This window comes from Macrosteles quadrilineatus, unplaced genomic scaffold (genome assembly GCF_028750875.1).
Source record: "Macrosteles quadrilineatus isolate MER2022 unplaced genomic scaffold, UCM_ALF_1.0 Scaffold_8__2_contigs__length_117827958, whole genome shotgun sequence".
NCBI classification, from domain to species: domain Eukaryota; kingdom Metazoa; phylum Arthropoda; class Insecta; order Hemiptera; family Cicadellidae; genus Macrosteles; species Macrosteles quadrilineatus.
Genome location: NW_026542601.1, coordinates 30,115,104 through 30,134,836, shown reverse-complemented (window position 1 = coordinate 30,134,836; position 19,733 = coordinate 30,115,104). Strand labels below are relative to the sequence as shown.

Genomic DNA, 19,733 nt, shown 5'->3' with positions numbered 1-19,733 from the left:
AACTAGTACACGGAAAAATATAATTTTGACAATAGTGCACACTACGGATGGATTATTCAACTACACTCTATTATAAATAATAATAGAAGAAATAATAATAAACGAAACTGCACCAACCTGTCCAAATAGATGTCCTATTTCAGTATCCTCACAGTCAGCGGTAGAATGCACGAAATGAATCGATGTCACCATAGAAAATTCATAGTTATTTTATTCAACAGACTTTTCTCATTATTTCTTATAATACTACTTTTATAAGAATATTCTAGTCAAGGAGGTCAATGAGATGGTTCAAGCCTGATAAATTACTGTAATTTCACTGATAAACATTTACAATTACAAGCCTTTTTAGGATAATTTTTTTTAGGATTAGCTCAGTGTAAATATTTACCCAGATTGAGTTACAGTACTAACAGCTGATTGCCTATTGACAGGAGAGAGAAGGATATACTATACACGGTTATGTACACTATAATGTCTACAAGTTTATGTAGCCTAGACCTTCAGACTGGGCGTGTCAACCGCTGCTTTAGTTACAGGAAGTGACAGATTTACTTTGACATTAAACGATTTAATTGATTACCACCAAAGTGACCTAGCTACGCTCAAGGACATGACTGAAAAAAGTAAACTTGTAGGTTGAACTTGTGCTGTGTACAATAAAATAGTATATGCAATCACTAGGGTGTAAAGTGACTCTTATCAACCCAAGCCCAAGTTTAAGTTATGTGCGAGGGTTGAAAGTACACTTTTTGCCTGTGTGATGAACTATATTTTTAACCTTTCGTCATATTACACCATTAAGCAACTAGGTTAAAAAAGAAAATACTTGCCATGGAAAGAGATAACTCCCCAAAACGACTTCCAACTTGTTTTAGATTATTTTGCTAATGCAAACAAGCGGCTGTTTAGTAAGTGATTCAATAATTGTGTCTAATACGACTGTGTTGGTGTACACAAACATATTACATTATACCTATGAAGCATCATAGTTAACATTTTTACTACAGGGATGGTGAAAAGTCCCGGGACGGCTTATTATTTTTTTACCGTTACAGAGTGAGCTATACAAGTTGTTACACTGTTACTGGGCATAAAACGCTATTTTACTACAACTAACTTCAATGAGCCACTACCACTTCAGGGGATGGCCCACAAGAAGTCGGAAGAAAATCTTTAATAGAATCATAGGTTGATATGCACATCAAATTCAAGGTCTTTGTTAGTAAAATACAATTCCGTCCACGTGCCTGTAGGATAATGTGTGATACCGTAACACGTGGAGCACCCCTAAATTTGCTTGGGAGGATAACGCGTCGGATCAATGTAACTTCCAGATGAATTACAAAAATCACGCTACAAATTTCTATAAGGGAAAAAGTACTGAGCTTTTGAGCTAGCACTTTATATACTTGGTAAGCGGTTTGCACAAAGTGAAAGCGCGATACGGACACATTGTACCATTTGTATTTTAAGGCTAATTTTAGTGACGACGATTTTTTCGAGCGATAAAGTGTTTTATATTTATCTGATTGGTTTGCAAACTCATTCCTATTTTGGTTTACATGTTAGCACCATTTGAATATTTCACCTTATCCTCGTAGAACTTTCAATCAGTAAACCGTCAGTTTAATCAGAATGATTCGTTCTGGACCAAAAAACAATACTTTACGAATCTTAGCCACAAAACTTTCTGACAAAGAAATTTAAATAGTAAAAGTACCAGGGTTAGGACTGTCCCTAAAAAATCTACAACAGTTTCAAAAGTGTTGCAAGAAATAAAAACACCCATACACTTAACGGCAGCCTCACAGGGTTATTTAAATGGCCATCGTTTTAGTAACATTAACATAATGTACCTTCATTACCAATTTAACAGCACATTTTAATGTTACCTAAACGAATACTTGCATCTAACTGAATGAAATTAAAAGCTCGAATCATTTTCCAATTTCTAAATATTTCATCCCTATAATATAGCACTTCGACGTCCATTGTGAACATAACACTGTCAAATAACTATGCAACAAATCATTGTTACCAACAGCTGTTTGACGTGATATTATACCTTGCCAAGTTGGCACCCGTGTTCCAGTGCAGCCTTGATCGTAGAGGCGTGGTCGGACCATGACCTTACTCTATGTAGGCGAGTTGTATTCACGTGGGCGTATTCTATGTGTTTCTGGTCTATTAAGCAGACAATACTTGTATTTCGCTTGTAGAATAGCTGCATGTGTTTTTAGGATTACGTAATACTATAAAAGGTTACTCACTGAGACAAAGTTTATTTAGTTTTCAAGAACAATAATTGAGCTAATTTCTCAACGTTGTAATTAGTATAGGGTGAATTACTATTATTTAAGTCTAAAACCTTTTATGGAATAGTTTGGTCAATTACTGTATATATTCAATTCTATAATGAATTGAATTTACTGAGTTTAACACGACACTGGCACACCATGGAACGTAGATTAGGGCAAAAAGGAATAGCTATGAGAGTCTAATGTCTAATTACGTGAAAGTACTGTTCCTGACTACGACCAGGCGATACTGCAGTCAGGACCAATCATTAAACGTCCAACTACAATGAACAGTTAGGTCCAGATTAGAACCGCCAAAAAGTACGCCTACTGATTTATACAATTCAGTTGTACCTATATCGTTGAGTTGCACCAGACCTTTCTAAGCATTAGTCTTGTGATCTTTTGGGATTATTAAGCAATCACTGGAACTCAGATTTCCAATAATAAGTATATTACCATATAGCCTTCTCGAATACATGGCCACGGCATTGGTTGTGATAACGTCGCACCGGCCGGCCCATTGCCATGGTAACAACTGTAATAACAAATTTGTAAACATAAACATTGCTCGTACGCTCCATTATGAATTAGTGCAACAGCTGTTTCAGTAGGACGGGGCAGCGATGTTGCCAAGTGTCTCGCTGTGGCCTTGTATTAGAGTAGGCAAGATTATTAGTCTACATTTCCTTGGGTACACAATGGATTAATTGCAACTTCAATGATTGCTGCATCTCTTTTGAAGTCGCAATAGAAATCGGGTTCTTTTTATTCTCATTATTATTTTTATTTTCACCACGTATGCCAGATAAGGGAAGATGACCCCATAATAGGCTGTCATAACGATATTATGATCGAAAAAATGATCAGTTGTTTTAACAGAAAGATGCCGGAACCAACCCTCATGCACACACTGTCGGCATGGCCATAAGAACGGAGTAGACAATTGTTTATTTATACAGGCAAAGGCCACATGGCCCTCTCTTACACTTAACCTGTGGTTTCAAACTTTCAATTACCCCAATCCATGAGTATATGTGATTCATTCTGTTTATCGGTGTTGAAACATGCATAATTATTGTAACTAAATTATTGGAAATTTATCAAAGTTCGTTGTAAGGCTTTCTATAGCTTACCTTCAGAGCAGTGCACCAGTTATGTGTTCAGTTTAGTAATACAAGAACTTTTTTCATTTCTTTTATTTATTTTGTTAATCATTGTCAATGAATTTCCTGATATGTTTTAGTTAAAATACAGACAGAGAAATACTTTGTTTTCTAGTTCAATAGCTCAGTAATATGTAATCATTTCATATACAAGAACCAAAACATATTACGAGCTAAACACACAATTTATCCATATCTACATCAAAGACCCCCAACATCACCTGTCATATCCATTTACGGAAATATAAAATTACTCTAAACTGTCCAAATGGTTAAATTGGAAAATCTGTCAACCACAAGAGTCAACAATTGTTACATTTGGCAACGGACCAAAACGAAAAACCATAGCAATTGAGGTGGCACGGCTACACATGGTCGGCCATTGGCTCATAAATTGGAAAGTAAAAGTAACGGATCAGCTGATTGCAGCACAGCTGAGCGAGTGGAGGGAGAAAACAGCTGTTCTTGTCAACTGGGGCTGAGTTGCATTCAGCGCCGGACATTCGAGCGGGAACCACCTGTCTCCATCTTCAGGTAGGTGCTGTCAACTGCTGTACTGTGTTAGTGATTATGACGTATTGAATGTAAACATTAATCTTTGAATTTTCAAAGATGTTATTTACAAAAGAATTAGGCCCCTTCGTCTAAAAAGATTTTAAATTAAATAAAACATATCTAGAAAGGGATGACTTTCTTTCGGGGACTCATATATTTTTTAAGGGAGGCTTTATAAAAAATGCTGCTTCTTCATAAGATCATGGCTAAATAGAACTTTAATATTAGTCGTTTGAGCTGCGTCTGTCAACGTGTGTTGACGTGGAAATGGGAGTTGGTTAAACAATTCAGAATCTACAGTAATCAGAAAATGAAAACTAGTTTACTAGTTAAATAACCGTGCGTTTTGTTTGTTAAACTTGGTTATAACTATATTATAGGGCTTATATTAATGGGTATGATGGTCGATGTCAAATAATTTATACAAGATAACAGTAACCCAACAAAGATATTATTCTACTCTTTTGCTGTCATGTATTATAGATAAACAAATTCTTGACATATCAACAACTTACTTAAAGTAGGTACTTAAGTAGGCATTGCTTTACCCACAGTGTTTATGTATTTGCAATACAAAGTGTGTGCTGAGTATTCACCGTCATAATAATGTGTGCCACGTTTAGTTTAGGTAAAATATTGACAAATTATTTCAAACTAATGAGATCAATTACTAATTTTAAATTACCCTGTTCATGTTAGTTTGTTATTTCAGCAGGCTTTGTTAGGCATTTGTATTAAAATGCCACCACATAAGTCTCACGTAGTGGCATTTTGATACATATACCTCCCGTAAGTTAGCTATTTTTGTAAATTATCTGGCGGAAACTAAAACATAGCAAACATTTTTTATCTAGATGGATCGTTTTAAATTGCAAATTTATGTTTTGCTCCGTAATTCATTAAGACAAAATGGATGATTATTTTGCAGCCAAACTTGTAATTATCAGTTGTAAATTTTCCTTATAGTTTATAAAATAAAAATATAGCACAAGAAAAGGTAATCGGATCTTATTTTGCCGACGATGCCGAATTATCTCCGCCCAAATATTGCCTACTCCTTCATATGCTAAATCTCATACTGCTTTCCAAATGTTAAAAAAAAAACTATATACAATATTATATATTGAAGGTTAGTTGATTTATTTCAATTATACGTTTTAGCATTGACTATATATAGGTATATATAGTCAATGGTTTTAGCCTTGAACTGCAAACCAGATGACCCGGCGCGAAACGTGATTCAGACACTCCTGTGTATTGCAAGTTGCGTTTGTACGCAAGGCGCGTTTGCCTTTGAGTAATAACATTGTAAAAATCGCGATGCCGATTGAAAATTCACTAAATTTGTTATGATGTCTCAGAATCTCAGGGATTTTTTCATCACAAACATAATTAAAGTTATTTTCGTAAATCTGAAATCCCGACTCGGCGAAACACAAAAACAAGTTGTTTATCTTCAGATTGGCAAGGTCGCCTGGGGTGGGTGAAATCCTTGATGACAATAATGATAATATGATGTTGATTCCAATAACACGTTTAGTCTCGAACATTCACATGTTAGACGTTGCGTTAAATTCACTGACAAAAAGTACGAGAGAATTTTACGAATTGTACAATCCACTTAGAAAATTGAGAAGAGGTGCAAACTATTTGACAGTTACGAATGGATGATAGTAAACATTATGTTTGTAAAGATATGAGGATTGTCCGTCTTACTCATAATGTAATAAAGGAGGGAAACCAAACATACTTTCGTTTTAAGTCTGATGCAGAATGTGAGACTTTGGCTTTATAAGGTCTTGCCCTATCTTCCTAGATAAGTTATTTTAATAAATTAATTGAATTTGCGAATGTTAATCTAACTTTGTTGGGGAACTTCTTGTAGTTAATAGTGAATAAACCAACAGAATATACAACATCAAGCAATTGCATCAGATATGTCCTTGCAAAAACTATTAGATAAAATAATATTTGGCCTTGGCCTTATGCTTTACAAAGTATAAACGTCATCTAACCTCAAACCGACCATTACCAAACCCAAATTTAAACGTCCAAACCCAAATAAATCTGTACCAAACAGAAATTAGTACCTTTTAAAACATTAATTTAAAAGTAGTGAAAGCTTCGTTCGAATCCATCTACATTAAATGCAAATTTGCCAGACAGAAAAAAATCAAATAACGGGAACGATGGTTGCGGAACATGATAGACAGGGAACGGGAGTCCAAGGTCCACGTTGGGCAGCTATCCAGGACTCTTGGTCCAAGGGCGACCACTCACCTTTGGTGACCCCATGAGGGTGTTGCGGGGGGGGGGGCAGTGGTGGGACGGCCATATCTGGCCATCATAAGTCACTTAGGTTGAGTAACTTGATAACGTGGGTGTCCTCCAAGGATCAGTGTTGGGACCGCTTTTGTTTATTTTGTCATTTCTCATGAATTTAACAAAAGTATTAAACATTTGTTGTGAAAGGTTTGACAACCTAACACATATTTTATAATGGGTATATTTTAACGTCTAAGAATTAGTATGTTTTATAATTATTTTAAAAGTGCCAACATTCCCGATGATGATTCGAGCTGATGCAGCTTAGCAATTCATGACTTATAAAGATGGTGTGTTATATAATACAAACTATTTATTGCTCATTAGCCTAAGAGAAGGGTCAATTTTCATAATATCTCAGTAAAAATAACACGGCAAAAACACTACGGCAACTTCTAGCCATTATTTCATGCACGGTACGAACCTTAATACAAATTTTGTGTAGACCATCCTTGTTTAACTACCTATTTTTTTAGCACTCAACATATATCTTATTATTGAAAGTATGCTGGAAGCAGCAAATCTGAGGGTCCGAGTAGTTATATTACAAAATATGTCGATTCTAGTCACAGATGTCGACGTCAGATAAGATCAGTATACGGTTTAACCAATTTCCTTTCAAATCAACGAAAAAACGCAAATTGTGGCGGGGGACATAAAATATGTGTATGGACTTCTGCAGATAATGCGTAAAAAATATTTTGTCATTTAGTCGAGGAGTCTTATCGTGACTTAACTATTACATCTCTTCGAAATATACCAGAAAGGCGTAATACGGATGGTTTGGTGGTTTGAGATCAAAACCTCAGGTCTAGAGGTCTGGGTTCAAAACCAGCCAATCACCAGTACCGGTGATAAGTCCATCCCATTGGCTCGTAGGCCTTCTTAAGCCCCAGAATAAAAGTTATAAGTCACGCATGCAATGATAATATTTTCTATTGAAAAATCGTCTCCGTCTAAAGGCAAACACCATATACCCACGCTTCACATCACTGAGCTATTACTCCCACCTATATGTATATATTAACTTGTCCTCCAAAAACCGGCTTCCGAAGTGGCTTGACATTACTGTACAATGTACCGTTTGACAGCCTGTCGTTTCTGCAAGGTAATCTCTTTGTTGAACCACTCACATTAGTAAACACTCGGTCCGAGTCGCCACTAGAATACATTAACTGTTTGTGTAATGAGATTTGTGTTGGCTACTGGTCTGAGGAATCCCCTTCAAAATTTAATTCCCCGTCATATTGTATCTGAACTATTCAGAGTAGTCAACAGAAACCTCTTGGCCTTCGGAATGTTTATGGTGTGGATTTCGGTCCCCGTCATTGCAGAAATAGTCCTCAGCTGCCCTGAATGTTCCTTAATTTCAATACACATTTTTTTATATCCCTTTGAACACAATTATAATTTTTTACTGGTCCAAACCTTATCCAGAACCGGTCTCACTTGGGAATCGAACCGGTGACCTTCATATTTGAAGGCGAGCACTATAGCCAATTCGCTACCCAGATATATCTATCCATTAAAAACCATTAATCTTAAGTTTAGCAAAGAGACTAAAGATAATTGCAGTTTTTTAACGTTATAATTATGATTGATTGCATGTATGTACTGTACTATGAATTTTTCACGAGATATAACATACTTCCGAACTGAAAGAAATTACGTTTCAGACACCCATTGTTAATTTGGTCTGTTGAATTCAATAGGCAACGTTTTCTAAAATAATAATTTGGTTTCCAATTTTTTCAAGTGATTAACACAAATTCCCAAGGGAAAACGATATTTTAACACATCTATTGCCGTCTACTTACAAAAGCGAAGAAACGGTTTTTGATAAAGACAAGGTATTCGGTTACTTTCTACCTTTCAACATCACACCAATTGCCAATTCCCATTAGCTTCACGTCATATCTTCCTCAACTTCATCATATTCCGCCATGTGTAGGAGTAGTAGTCTCCCGCTGACCAGACCTGCTTGTTACAACATGTGCGATTGCGCAACTCACCGGAGAAAGACGGTTGCGAATACCACTTTCATTTTATCTTGTGATCACAATAATATCTGCTCCACATTCGTTTGGCTACATTGCTTGTTCCACGTTTGGTTAGCAATTGGTGTTCACTTTGAGAAGGTTGATATTCAAATGAGGAAAATATATTGATTTGGTGAGGTCTAACATTTTTAAGTCCGAGAGGTATTCGAGCATGTATTTATTGATATCCAGAGAGGTTTGGGTATGAAATTGAGGCTCAGTGGTAAATTAACCATTGGTTCGAGTCCATACAAATATACATCCGGTGTTTCCACTGAATTGCAATAGCCAAGACGAATGAGTGAAGCACAGAAAGCGTGACGATATTTGATATTGAATAACTTGTTGTGAAATGAACACGTAAAGCGGAAATTCCACAATAGGAAATGGTCAAGTTTGATTTGACCATTCTTGTTGCATCGATTCACTTTTAATGGGTTTAAGTAATATTGTTTTTTACCGGTAATAAGTGACGTTTAAATACAATTTAGATCCTTTTTTATCATTGAATAAAAAATTATTGATTGAAATCGTTTTGTGAAAATGCTGTAGGTCTCACAACAGTTTTGTATACGACGTTTATTCAATACAGCAGTTTAAATTCTCGTATTTTAATAACAGTAAAGTTTAAATTCCATTCAAAATCATTTTGAAGGAAGGTGTTAACACCGAAGATGATTTTGTAAACATATTAGTGTTCAAAGTGAATGGAAATTTTGTAACGTAACCCAAGATATATGAAATGCATGGATTGCCCTTAAATACTCCTACACTCCATGCAACTTGAACTCAACCCATAAACCGTTCTTAAAATCGGTATGATTGGTTGTGCCCTTGCAAACAAAAACTTAAGCGTTTTCGTTTTCGTATTTGCAATCCAATTGATCAAAAACTGTGACAAACAGTGACATGAACAAGAACAGTGATTTCTTTTGCGATCAGTTTGGACATAAACCAACAAAATATTGAGTTTTCTAAAATTTCTAAAACGTCGGTAAAACAGAAATCGGTCTGTAATTACCGAAACAGTTTTCCGCTCCATTTGGCGCGTCGGCGGGAAAAGCGAGGATCTGGCGGGAGAGGTGAAACTGGATAATGGCTGCCTCGACATTAATGGACCATTGGCCCAACTGTTTGACAGGACAATGAGGCACAAGGGTGGGTGGAAGATCAGTAGGTCAGATAGACGGTAGAACGGTTCTGATAATAGATTTGGACTCGATACTTCAATGAATCGAATATGAATAATCAACCAAAGTGATTTATGTTGAACCGGTGCTGATCGATGTGGTGAAGATTGGGAACATGTTCGTGTGCTGATTAAATTGTCGAGGTTAACGGAATATAGGTTTAACTGTTGACTTTGATATAACTAATGATAACGCAAAAAAATAGTAAATCAAGCCAGTGCTGTACAGTTTGACGAATGATACAATCATCATTATTTGAATGTATCTTCTTAAAAATTTACGTTAACTCGCATCTAGTGATGATGATAATACAGGTTAATTTAGAAGTGTGTGAATTTGGACGTTTTTTAAAACAAGGACAGACAACTCTTTGGTTAAGAAGACAAAAACAAATTATTAATTTGTAACACGGAATATCAAACTTCCCAAGTGCTATAATTTCTATATCATCATTTCAAATATGACACACGACGTGACATCTGACTACCACTCTCCTCGAATCATGAATCCAATTGAACTGTTTTCACTCTTGTCCGTAATACATATTCGTCTACTGGTAATCACGTAGAAAGCGGAAAGAAGGTCTCAAAAACAGATGGTAAATTAGGCCAAATGTAATGAAACTTGTTTAGTATTCCAGCACAGCGAGGATGTTAGATGTTAGGCCTTGTAGGCTACGTGATTGGCCTAAAGCCTTGACATCAAGTGGATAACAGACTTCTCATTGGCCGTGGGCTGCGTTCATTCCGTGGAACACTTTCTTTAAACTCGTTAAACCTTTCGTCGTGTAAGCCCAAATTTGAGCGTTTCAAAATAATAAGAATGTGTTATAAATGAAATTATTTATTGGTGTTGTCAGAGTCGTAGCTAAGGTGGGGGAGGGCAGGCACTTCGGGCTTCAACTTATAGACGTGCCATAAATGAGACTTTAGTAATCGTGGTTTGTATATTGGAAATACGTACGTCAATTACACACAAGATGTTGCAATTATTTCAGAGAACATCTGTGCGAGTACATTAACTTATAATTTACTTATAATTATTGAACTTATATTAAACTGATTCTGTTGAAATATTTATATCATATTTTAAAGTATGGTACAGGTTAAGTGTAAGAATGGGCCATGTGGCTCTAACTTTGCCTGTGTAAATAAATTATTTTTCATTTAATTTCATAATCTAAAGTGTATTCAAAGTTAATCGTCATATAATCGTCAAAATTTTCTTTATCTTTTTCCACGTAGGTACTTAATCTTCTGCCCCTCATACAATTGGAAAGTTTCAAAGGTTGAATTTAAGGTTTTGCGAGATAAAAATGGCGTAGCTTTTCTTTTATGCTCTAGAGTCTAGACTATATAAATCAATCCCTAAATAAAAAGGCCTACGATAGAGTCTAGAGCATATTATGATCCACACGAGTGTGAAGCAGGAAGTTTTTATACTGAATCACATTTATAATAAGTTAAAATAAAACAAACATGTTAAAATAAAACTTTTAGGCCTAATTTAGAACTCTATATTAACTTATTAAAACATAGGACTACCTTAAACCTACTTGTTTTACGTGTAAATCATCTTCATTTGCACTTTTATCCCGTTTAATTAAGTTGTCAAGCCAAATCTCTCTTCGGTAGACGTTCCCTCTTCATTCTTAGTTTACTCAACAAAAATTTCTGTTCAATAACAAACTCCAAATGATATTCAACATCAGCTGTTGACCAGCATTGTTGCAAGTTACGAATATTATGTGTGTTCTCTGGTTGCGATATCATGTTTGGCATTAGCATCGCGGAACGGATATTAGAACAGCAACGGTATGGACCAAAATCATAAAAGATTACGTCACTGGATAAGATCTATACTAATAATATCTACATTTGCTTTGGACGTTTTTTGTGAGTTAGGCTACATTGAAATAATAATACAAACATGTTTATTTTCAGGTCATTGTTTTTTATGTTTTTGGTCCATACCATTTCTATTTTATAAGCTGCGGAATCATAAAAAAACCACCCATTCTGAATCGTTAATTAGCATCGTTGAGAACTACAAAACGTCCTTTACTTTTCCTTGAGAGTTTTAACTCAATAATAGTCTAGTGCTGGTGTATATTGTTTTGCGGTTTTAAGAGACTGCGTTTTTGAATAGTCGTAATCATCTCTTGGTTAGTAATACAATCCAAGTGTATTTTATAATCATAATCATTGAGCAATGTTAGAGTTATCCTTTTTGGTACTGTATTTAGTAATTATTTGCTTCTGTACTGTAGATGATTTGTTACAAGCATATCTTACAATTCATTTATTTATATTTTCTTAAAACTGATTAAGTTTTTAACGAAAAACGAATTTTTCCAGAACTGGATATTGTTTTTAGCCTAAAACTAAGATATTTCTAACAATTTTTGGAGGAAATCATAGGAGCCGTTTTTGAAATCATTGTGCGCAAACGTTACTCATATTATAGTATAGCTAAGACACGCAAAGAAGTGAATATTCACTCTTTGGGTGCTAACTATCATAGCTATAGCTGACTCATACGTGCATTGTTGTCAATAATAATTAAATGAACAGTTTTTTTTTTTCAGATAGGAAAATTTCTTTAGTTTTTCCATTTGAACAGATAAACCTTTTGCCATATTTTACAACCAAAAAATCGTTATGGTCCAGCCAATTTTATTCTATCTCTTTGAACTTTTTGTCGTCTGAAAATTGTAAAAGAAAAAACTGATTATTAAAATATATTCATAAAATCAGATTTTTTCAGTAATTTAGATCAATAAAATGTATTTCATTTTGAAACTTTTAATTGGATCAAGCTTATTTCTGTTCCAACACAGGTATCTTTTACCTTGACATGATGCTACATTAAGATCAGTTGGACCAATCTAAAGATAACAAATTTTATATAGAAAATACAGAATGATGGATATGGATATATGGTTAACAAAGCGATTTAGAAAAAAAATCAATTCTTGAGTTTCTGTTTAGTTTGCCCCACAGAACCATTTCCTGGAGATTGGCTGTTTACTTATGCGACACATGTAGGCGTACAGAGAATATTCCGGTTTTTGTGAGGCACACTGATTTTTATCTCAATTTCACTGATTGCAATTTGTTGTTAACACTAATGTTAACACTAAATTTAACGCAAACAGCAAAAACATAACAGTAGGCCTAAATGAAATACGCATTGAATAAAGCTTAACTTAAGGATAAAGCAATAATGTATTTTTTCCCTTAATACATCTGTCATTACAGAAACACAATTTGTCATCCAAGGTAATATTTCATTCTTGACCACACTAATCTATTAAACTCTCTAATGCTGTAAAGGTTTCGTTTGATTGACTTAATCAATCATTAACCAAGCAATTAGAGGGACAGGAAAGACTTGCCCAACCTCGGGAGAGAAAGTAACTATAACGGCTACCAAGGACGAGCAAGGCACGAGCGAGACAGTTCTTGTAATCAGCTGATCAAACAATCAGCTGTTGCGACACTTCGGCCAGCTGTTATGATTAGTTAATTAAATCTGAGGTTAAGTCTGTATTTAAATACGAAATACAGTATTTTCGTTCTATGGTAATATTCCTCAATGTGCAATGCAACCAATGGAGATATATAGTTTGAATATAAACCTAGCTACAGTAGCTTCAGGTTAAGTGTAAGAATTTGCCTGAAAAAATAAACGAGTTTTCATTTAATTTTCATTATGACCAAATAATATTGCCCGACAATATACTGTGTAGAATATTTGTTATAGAATAAAGCTAGATGGTTTCTATAGTTGTACAGTTTTCATCTACTTTTTTAAGATAGAATTACTTCGAAATAAGAACTAGTTATGGATGAATAATCCAATATTGTAACAGGATTATTCTCGTCCTCAAAAAACTCATTTATACTCGTATAATTTCTAAATTGAAAAGACGACATTTTAACGACTTAGGATATTTCCAAAGTATAACATTGAGATAGAACATTAAAAACAAATATAAACCCCTACTTTCATTGATATATAAGTTGATTTTAATCTCGTAGTTTTTTTTTTTTTTAACTTATTCCACATAAGATTTCCAGCTTAGCTCGTCAAAGTGTGGTTCAGACAGGTCCAAGGCGCGCCTAGGCGCCGACCTACCCAACGCCTTACATGGAGCGCCCGATGGGCGCGGGCCGCGAAAACAAAAGAAAATTGCCAACGTGGGCAGACTGGTTGTAACCCTATCTTGGTTATGTAAGGCGGCGTTGCAGACGGTCACATGATAGCTGGGAGAACTGCTCGTTAATACGTAGTTTTTGTAGAGTTTGGGTCTTCGGGGAGATGACAGTGTAATTGGTGAAGATAGTGACCGACTTTTCGGATGCGGAATCTACAACTCAACTATGGGTGGTAGGTTAGTTCCGCAGATAATGACCCTAGGACCATAAATGAGTAGGTTAGTTCCGCATTTGAATCTGGTGGACCCCTTAAGTAGGTAGGTTTGTTCCGCATTTATATTGACAAAGGTGGGTTACACTTCATTAGATAAACGTAATTAGCCTCACGAAAAGCCGACGTAGAATGAATATTGAACATATTGATGTTAAATATCCAAAGATTGGATACGCTTGTATCCGATAAGTAATTCGGAATAGTAATGATACAAACTCTACAAATTTTAGGTTAAGGATGTAAGGAAATTCACCTGTTTCATAAATGTTAAAAACAAATTACCTTAGTAATAATACTGATTTGACTTTTTAGTAATAACGAGTTGTTGGCGCGGCCTACGTACGGGAATCGAGCAGTCCATTAAACTGTATATAGTGTATCTATTACTAATTCAGGCATGGTTTAAGCAGTTCAAAATTTATAGTAAAGAAAAAGCTTCCAAGATGAGTTAAAACATGTGATCATTGTTATTTCCCAACCTTTCCTCAAAAAGTTGAATAGTAAAATAATTCTCATAAGTTTTTTTTTTTTTTTTTTTTTTTTAGATTCGTGAGCTTCGATTTGTATACAGCAATGGTTAAAGAATGATCTTACTGATTTCCTATAATCAATGACAAAATCTCAGAGTAAATCTATAGAATATTTTTTATTCAACCAGCTGTTAGTTATAACTAATTATATTTCACTAAACAAACTAAATATTTTAAAGACTGCTCAAAAAAATAAATTAAAACATCTATTATTTTACTATGTATATTTAAATAAACTTTCATTCCCTTATCGATTACATAAACCTATCAATGGTTATATCATTACACATAGTATAAATAAGTCAATTCTACGTATGCCATTTCATTTTCATCCAAAGGATGAATTTGTGTCGAAAAACGCAGTGTTGTTATTATACTATACATTATACTATACATACATACTACATTATATTATACATAGCTAGAGTATAATGTTACTGCGAGAATCTTTCTAGTTTACCAGCGTTTTTGGAGTTGGACAAGTTTGGAGTTATTAGCATTTTGTAACATATACGTATTTAAGCAACAGCTGGTGTAGTGTGATTGTTAGTTTTAAGATTGCGGCTTCACAGGACAGGTTGCTGGCAATACACAGTTTAATGGTACTTTGGTACATACCGAGTTGATAATGATTTGAATGGCTGGGATCGGTGAACAAAATATCTGCATCAGCTTTGGTACAAAACTATAGAGACATCGCTACAACTGAAACATGCTACTTCAACTTTAACTCAATCAGAACTTGCTTATTTTTATGGATTATCAAAATAATCCATAAAAATAAGTTACAATAGCGGTACACCGAAGTTGACTGGCTTTTTTGTACGCTTCACTGCTCTTTAGAATTTCATGACATCTATTGTTTAAAGCCGTCAACTGCGGAACTAACCTACCGGATTATAACCCACCCTACGGGACCCGGATTAGTGTAGGTAGCAAATGCGGAACTAACGTACCCCCGTTCCATCATACAGCTCTTTACAATCAGTTGTATAGTTTACAATTATTTTGACCACAGTTTATCCTACAAATGTGTTTGCTTGCTTGAGATCCCTGTATCTATTTGTAAAGGGGGCTATTTTTTTATTTCAATAATACCTACAAATTGACGGTAAAATAATAATTTTGACGGTAAATTAAAATAATAATTGCAATATAATTGGTAAATCGCATAATAAACTGAAGAAGTTATTCTTAGCATTGATTTGGATTAACACTTCCTAGTGTGCAATAGTTCCCCAAGGTTGTCTTCTTTACTTTCTTAACTCGGTCACCACAAACCTGTGTTGTTTTGAAAGTCACATTCCCACGTAACTATGGTTGGTTTCTGAGAAAACCTCTTAACTATCAAACGTGTTAATTATTCACTTAAACTGCACCATGACAAACCTACAAACAAGGTAAATACCATAGTTATATCTCAAAAGTGGAATAGTTAAGTACATTGTTAACACTGTATAACTTACTACTTATAAATCACTGCCTCCTGTAGGTATATTGTACAAATGAAGTTAATTGATCATAACAAACTACAACTACGCGTACACGATTAATTTGTCATTATTATTGGTAGAATCATTTTTGTTGATACATTCCTTTGCAAACTTTTTCAATTATGACTATATGAATGTTTACATTATTGATCTTTACTTTACGTCTGCCCGATACTCATGCAATGGTGGAAACCTCTTTACACTAAAGTCGTCGGATACTCTACAGATCTCAATAACCAGTTCCAACCAAGGACCGACTCATTGAGATTATTCCACTTCTGGCCACGTTTAGGAAAGTGTCATGATTGTGGGGAAGTAGTGAAAGGTTTTTGTAATCAGCAGTTTAACGGAAGTTATGAAGCCGAGCGTCGTGACCGAGTGTTGTTGGAGGGGAAAGCTATCGACGGAACAAGAACTGTCCACTTTTTATATCTCTGTAACCAGTGCAGAAAACAATTGCTCGGTTTAATATAGATTTTCCGACTTTCTACTGTTATTTCTTTCAATGAAACCCACTGAAGAAAATAGGGCATTGTCTTTTTGAAATGCTTGTTGGAACAAAACCAATATTGAGGTAACGTCACGCAGCTGAAGCAAATCAATGTTTTTTTGTATAGATCAATGGCCTTTGAGTCATATTTGGGTTTGTGCATTAAAACGTCGTTTGGTGGGTGAGTAATGGTGTACGCTAGTAATGGGCATATTCATATGATTTACATGTACAATTGTGACGTAGTTGAATAGTAATGGAAAGAACGAGGAAATATCGCTCAATATGATGGCTGGTATGTTGAAGAATTTAAATTTCCATTTAGGTAATACGATAGGTGCACTGCCACCAGCCATCGCAAACCTACTTTATTATTTTCAAGGCCCGGAGAGATCTTTGCACGATCATGATTTCCTATATCTTCTTTTACTTTCCAAAGACCAACCTATCTCTTTTTTTCAGAATGGAGACGTCACTCCCGCTCTTGGGGATTTTACTGATAGCACTTGCACTCCCATCACTCTCGGACCCGGCCGAGCCCAACCCTGGGGTAGTCGGCGCCCGCAAGCTAGCCACCGCCGTCGACTGTAGCGGGGCCGTCGCCTTCTCCGCCGCCGGTGTCAACCCCTCTTCTACCCGGGGTCAGCTCAGCTACCAACGTCCTCTCAACGACCGAGGAGTCGGCTGGAGCCTGGAGACCGGGGAGTTCACCTGCCATTGCCCCGGACTCTACCACTTCGCCTTCTCTGGCTACGGCGAGAAACCTGACACCAGGTAAACAATTTATGAAAGATACACGTACACATAACATATTGCTTTTACAATGGGAGTTCGGCAACTGATATTTTCCTGCAGGACAAGTCATTGCCAAACAGCCTGGCTGTAATCAATACGCTAGGGTTCTATTTCAATTGGCAGTCAAACGTGTTAGTCAGGTTTTGAACGACTGCATAGTTAAAATTATGCAGTTAAAGTATGGTTTATGTAACAGGGAAGAAAATCGTATATCTTCCAGATATTAAAAATCAGTTAAAGGTTAATTTAACTGTTATTGAGCACTCATGATTCAAGTATACACATTTTTTTATTCCATGTGTATTTTCTACCTAAGATGTCCTTAATAACACAATCGCATTCGTAACCTTATTTCTTCACTAGATTCCTATCTTTTTAACATTCAAAGCATTTAACTAATCAATCTGGTGCCATAGCTTTGTCTAATCCAGTTGCCAATTACCTTTTTGAATGTGAATGATTGGTTTTCGCTATAGAGGGTAACTTTCCTTGCAGACTGATGCTGAAGAAAAGGGTTGCCAACACTACAGAGTGGACGGACGTCGTCGCTGCTGGAGGTCCACACTCCGGAGGAGGTTCCAGCGTCGCTCTCTTGGACCTGGAGGTCGGTGATGTCACAGCTGTGTTCCTGCAGGAGGGGAATCTCCTACAGGACACCACTTCAGCCAGCTTCTGCGGCTACAGGATCATAAAGAAATAGACGCGAAGTTGAAAGATGGATCTGGAGTACCGGAAGGCTGTGTGTTAGGATTTTTTTCACGTTTTTAAACATGCAGTCTCGCACGGATGCGTTCAAGACTTATGACAAATACACAAAACGAATTTGAATGTTCTGTGTCCTTCAAGGGACTCAGCTAGGACAGCATTTTATATTCCTAACAAGATTCGTGTGAACGTATGTTACGAGCGCTTCACCTTAAGTTTCCATTCCTCCTAATCGCATGGCTGTGTATGTAACATCTTGTGCCATCTTGTCTCAAACACGTTCTTCGGCAGTACAAAATAACGTCAACCGCAGCGAGCGACTGTGATGTGTTTAACCTAGTCAGTGTGAATCTAGTGGTTCAGTGTTTCACGGACAATGCTTGACTTTGCATGTTGTAGTTGGCATGTCCCTGTAGTATATCTCTTCTGGTGCAAGCACATTGTAAACTTGTGTTCCTGTGATTAAATGTTTGTACACAACTTGTTCTGTATTCTTATTCTTGTTTCACTAACATTTCGGGCTCACTTTTGGTTTTGGCTCTTGTAGTGCTTTCTTGTTTCTAGTCACGCTTTCAGAGGAGTTTTTTTTGGAGCTTTCTACAGGACGAGAATGAAAGTGCTTAATGGAACGTGCGACAAATCTATTACCCTGTGAAATTGGCGGTTCCGCACTGTACTCTGTGGACGCCGCAATCACAACCTTTTGACGACTTCACCCGCAGGCTCTCCTGTTGCATCATTGGTTATCACGTTATCAGTCACGGTAGCACATCAGGGAACTTACACGTTGAAAACAGTCTTATGCATACTTTACTGAATCTTAACTGAAAGCAAACTTTTTACCGTAGATTTACAAAGCACACATTGGGTCTCAAAACTCCAGACCTTGAATCTCAACTTCTTGGCGTGAGATGGAAGATGGATGCAGTCCGCCAGCACCTTCAACCAACAAAAACAGCCTTCACGCTTCACATCATAGAAAATGCAATAAGATAAGCTCACATATTTTTTAATATATCTTTCCTTATGATTGTATTTTTGTCTAAATTGATAGCTTACGGGACTAGTTTGTTTATCTATTTTGATAACAGGGTACAACTAGCAATTGATGTTAAGATAGTTTTACATTTTTAGGAAGTTCATCTTTCGTTTTTAAGTTGTGCTTAGTTATTCTAGAATTTAGCTGGTTTAAGATTTTCGGTTAGAAAGATTTTTAAATCCGTTAATACAACAACATTATTTTATACATTTACCTTTCAACTATTTGTTTTTCTTCGTTTTATATACTGTAGTTGGGGTTATTCAGAGGTTGTGTTGTTACATATATAGAATTGTAAAAAGTCTAACATTTCAATGATATTGAAGTTTTACAAAAAAAGGTTACCAGACTTTTCGAAGTTTCCACCACCGTGTTATGTTTACATATAGGCTAGCGGTTCACTGAGCTTACTGAGAGAAATTGTACTTGTAGATCCATTGCCAAAATCAAGCTTAGAGTAATCACTCGCTGGCACAGAGCAACTACAATGAATATTAAGTGTTACAAATTATAATTCCATATCACTTCCTGTTGCACTCTGGTGGTACCCAGTTGCATACCACGTGTTTCCAGATTGTATAACCTATCTCAAGATGGCGGCGTGGACGTATTGGGAAAGTTACATCACTTTAAGGTCCATTACTCTCGCATACAACGCTTGATGCCGGCTCC

At 36.0% G+C, this 19,733-nt stretch overlaps 1 protein-coding gene across 1 annotated transcript; it reads left to right on the top strand.

Annotated features, from left to right (window-relative positions):
- Positions 1–3,868: 3,868 nt before the first annotated feature.
- LOC129001845 (uncharacterized) lies at positions 3,869–18,502 on the top strand. The gene is made up of 3 exons (XM_054429299.1): positions 3,869–4,000; positions 16,985–17,296; positions 17,813–18,502. Exons 2-3 carry the CDS (start codon positions 16,986–16,988, stop codon positions 18,015–18,017), a joined length of 516 nt encoding a protein of 171 aa, XP_054285274.1. The 5' UTR covers positions 3,869–4,000; position 16,985; the 3' UTR covers positions 18,018–18,502.
- Positions 18,503–19,733: the final 1,231 nt, after the last annotated feature.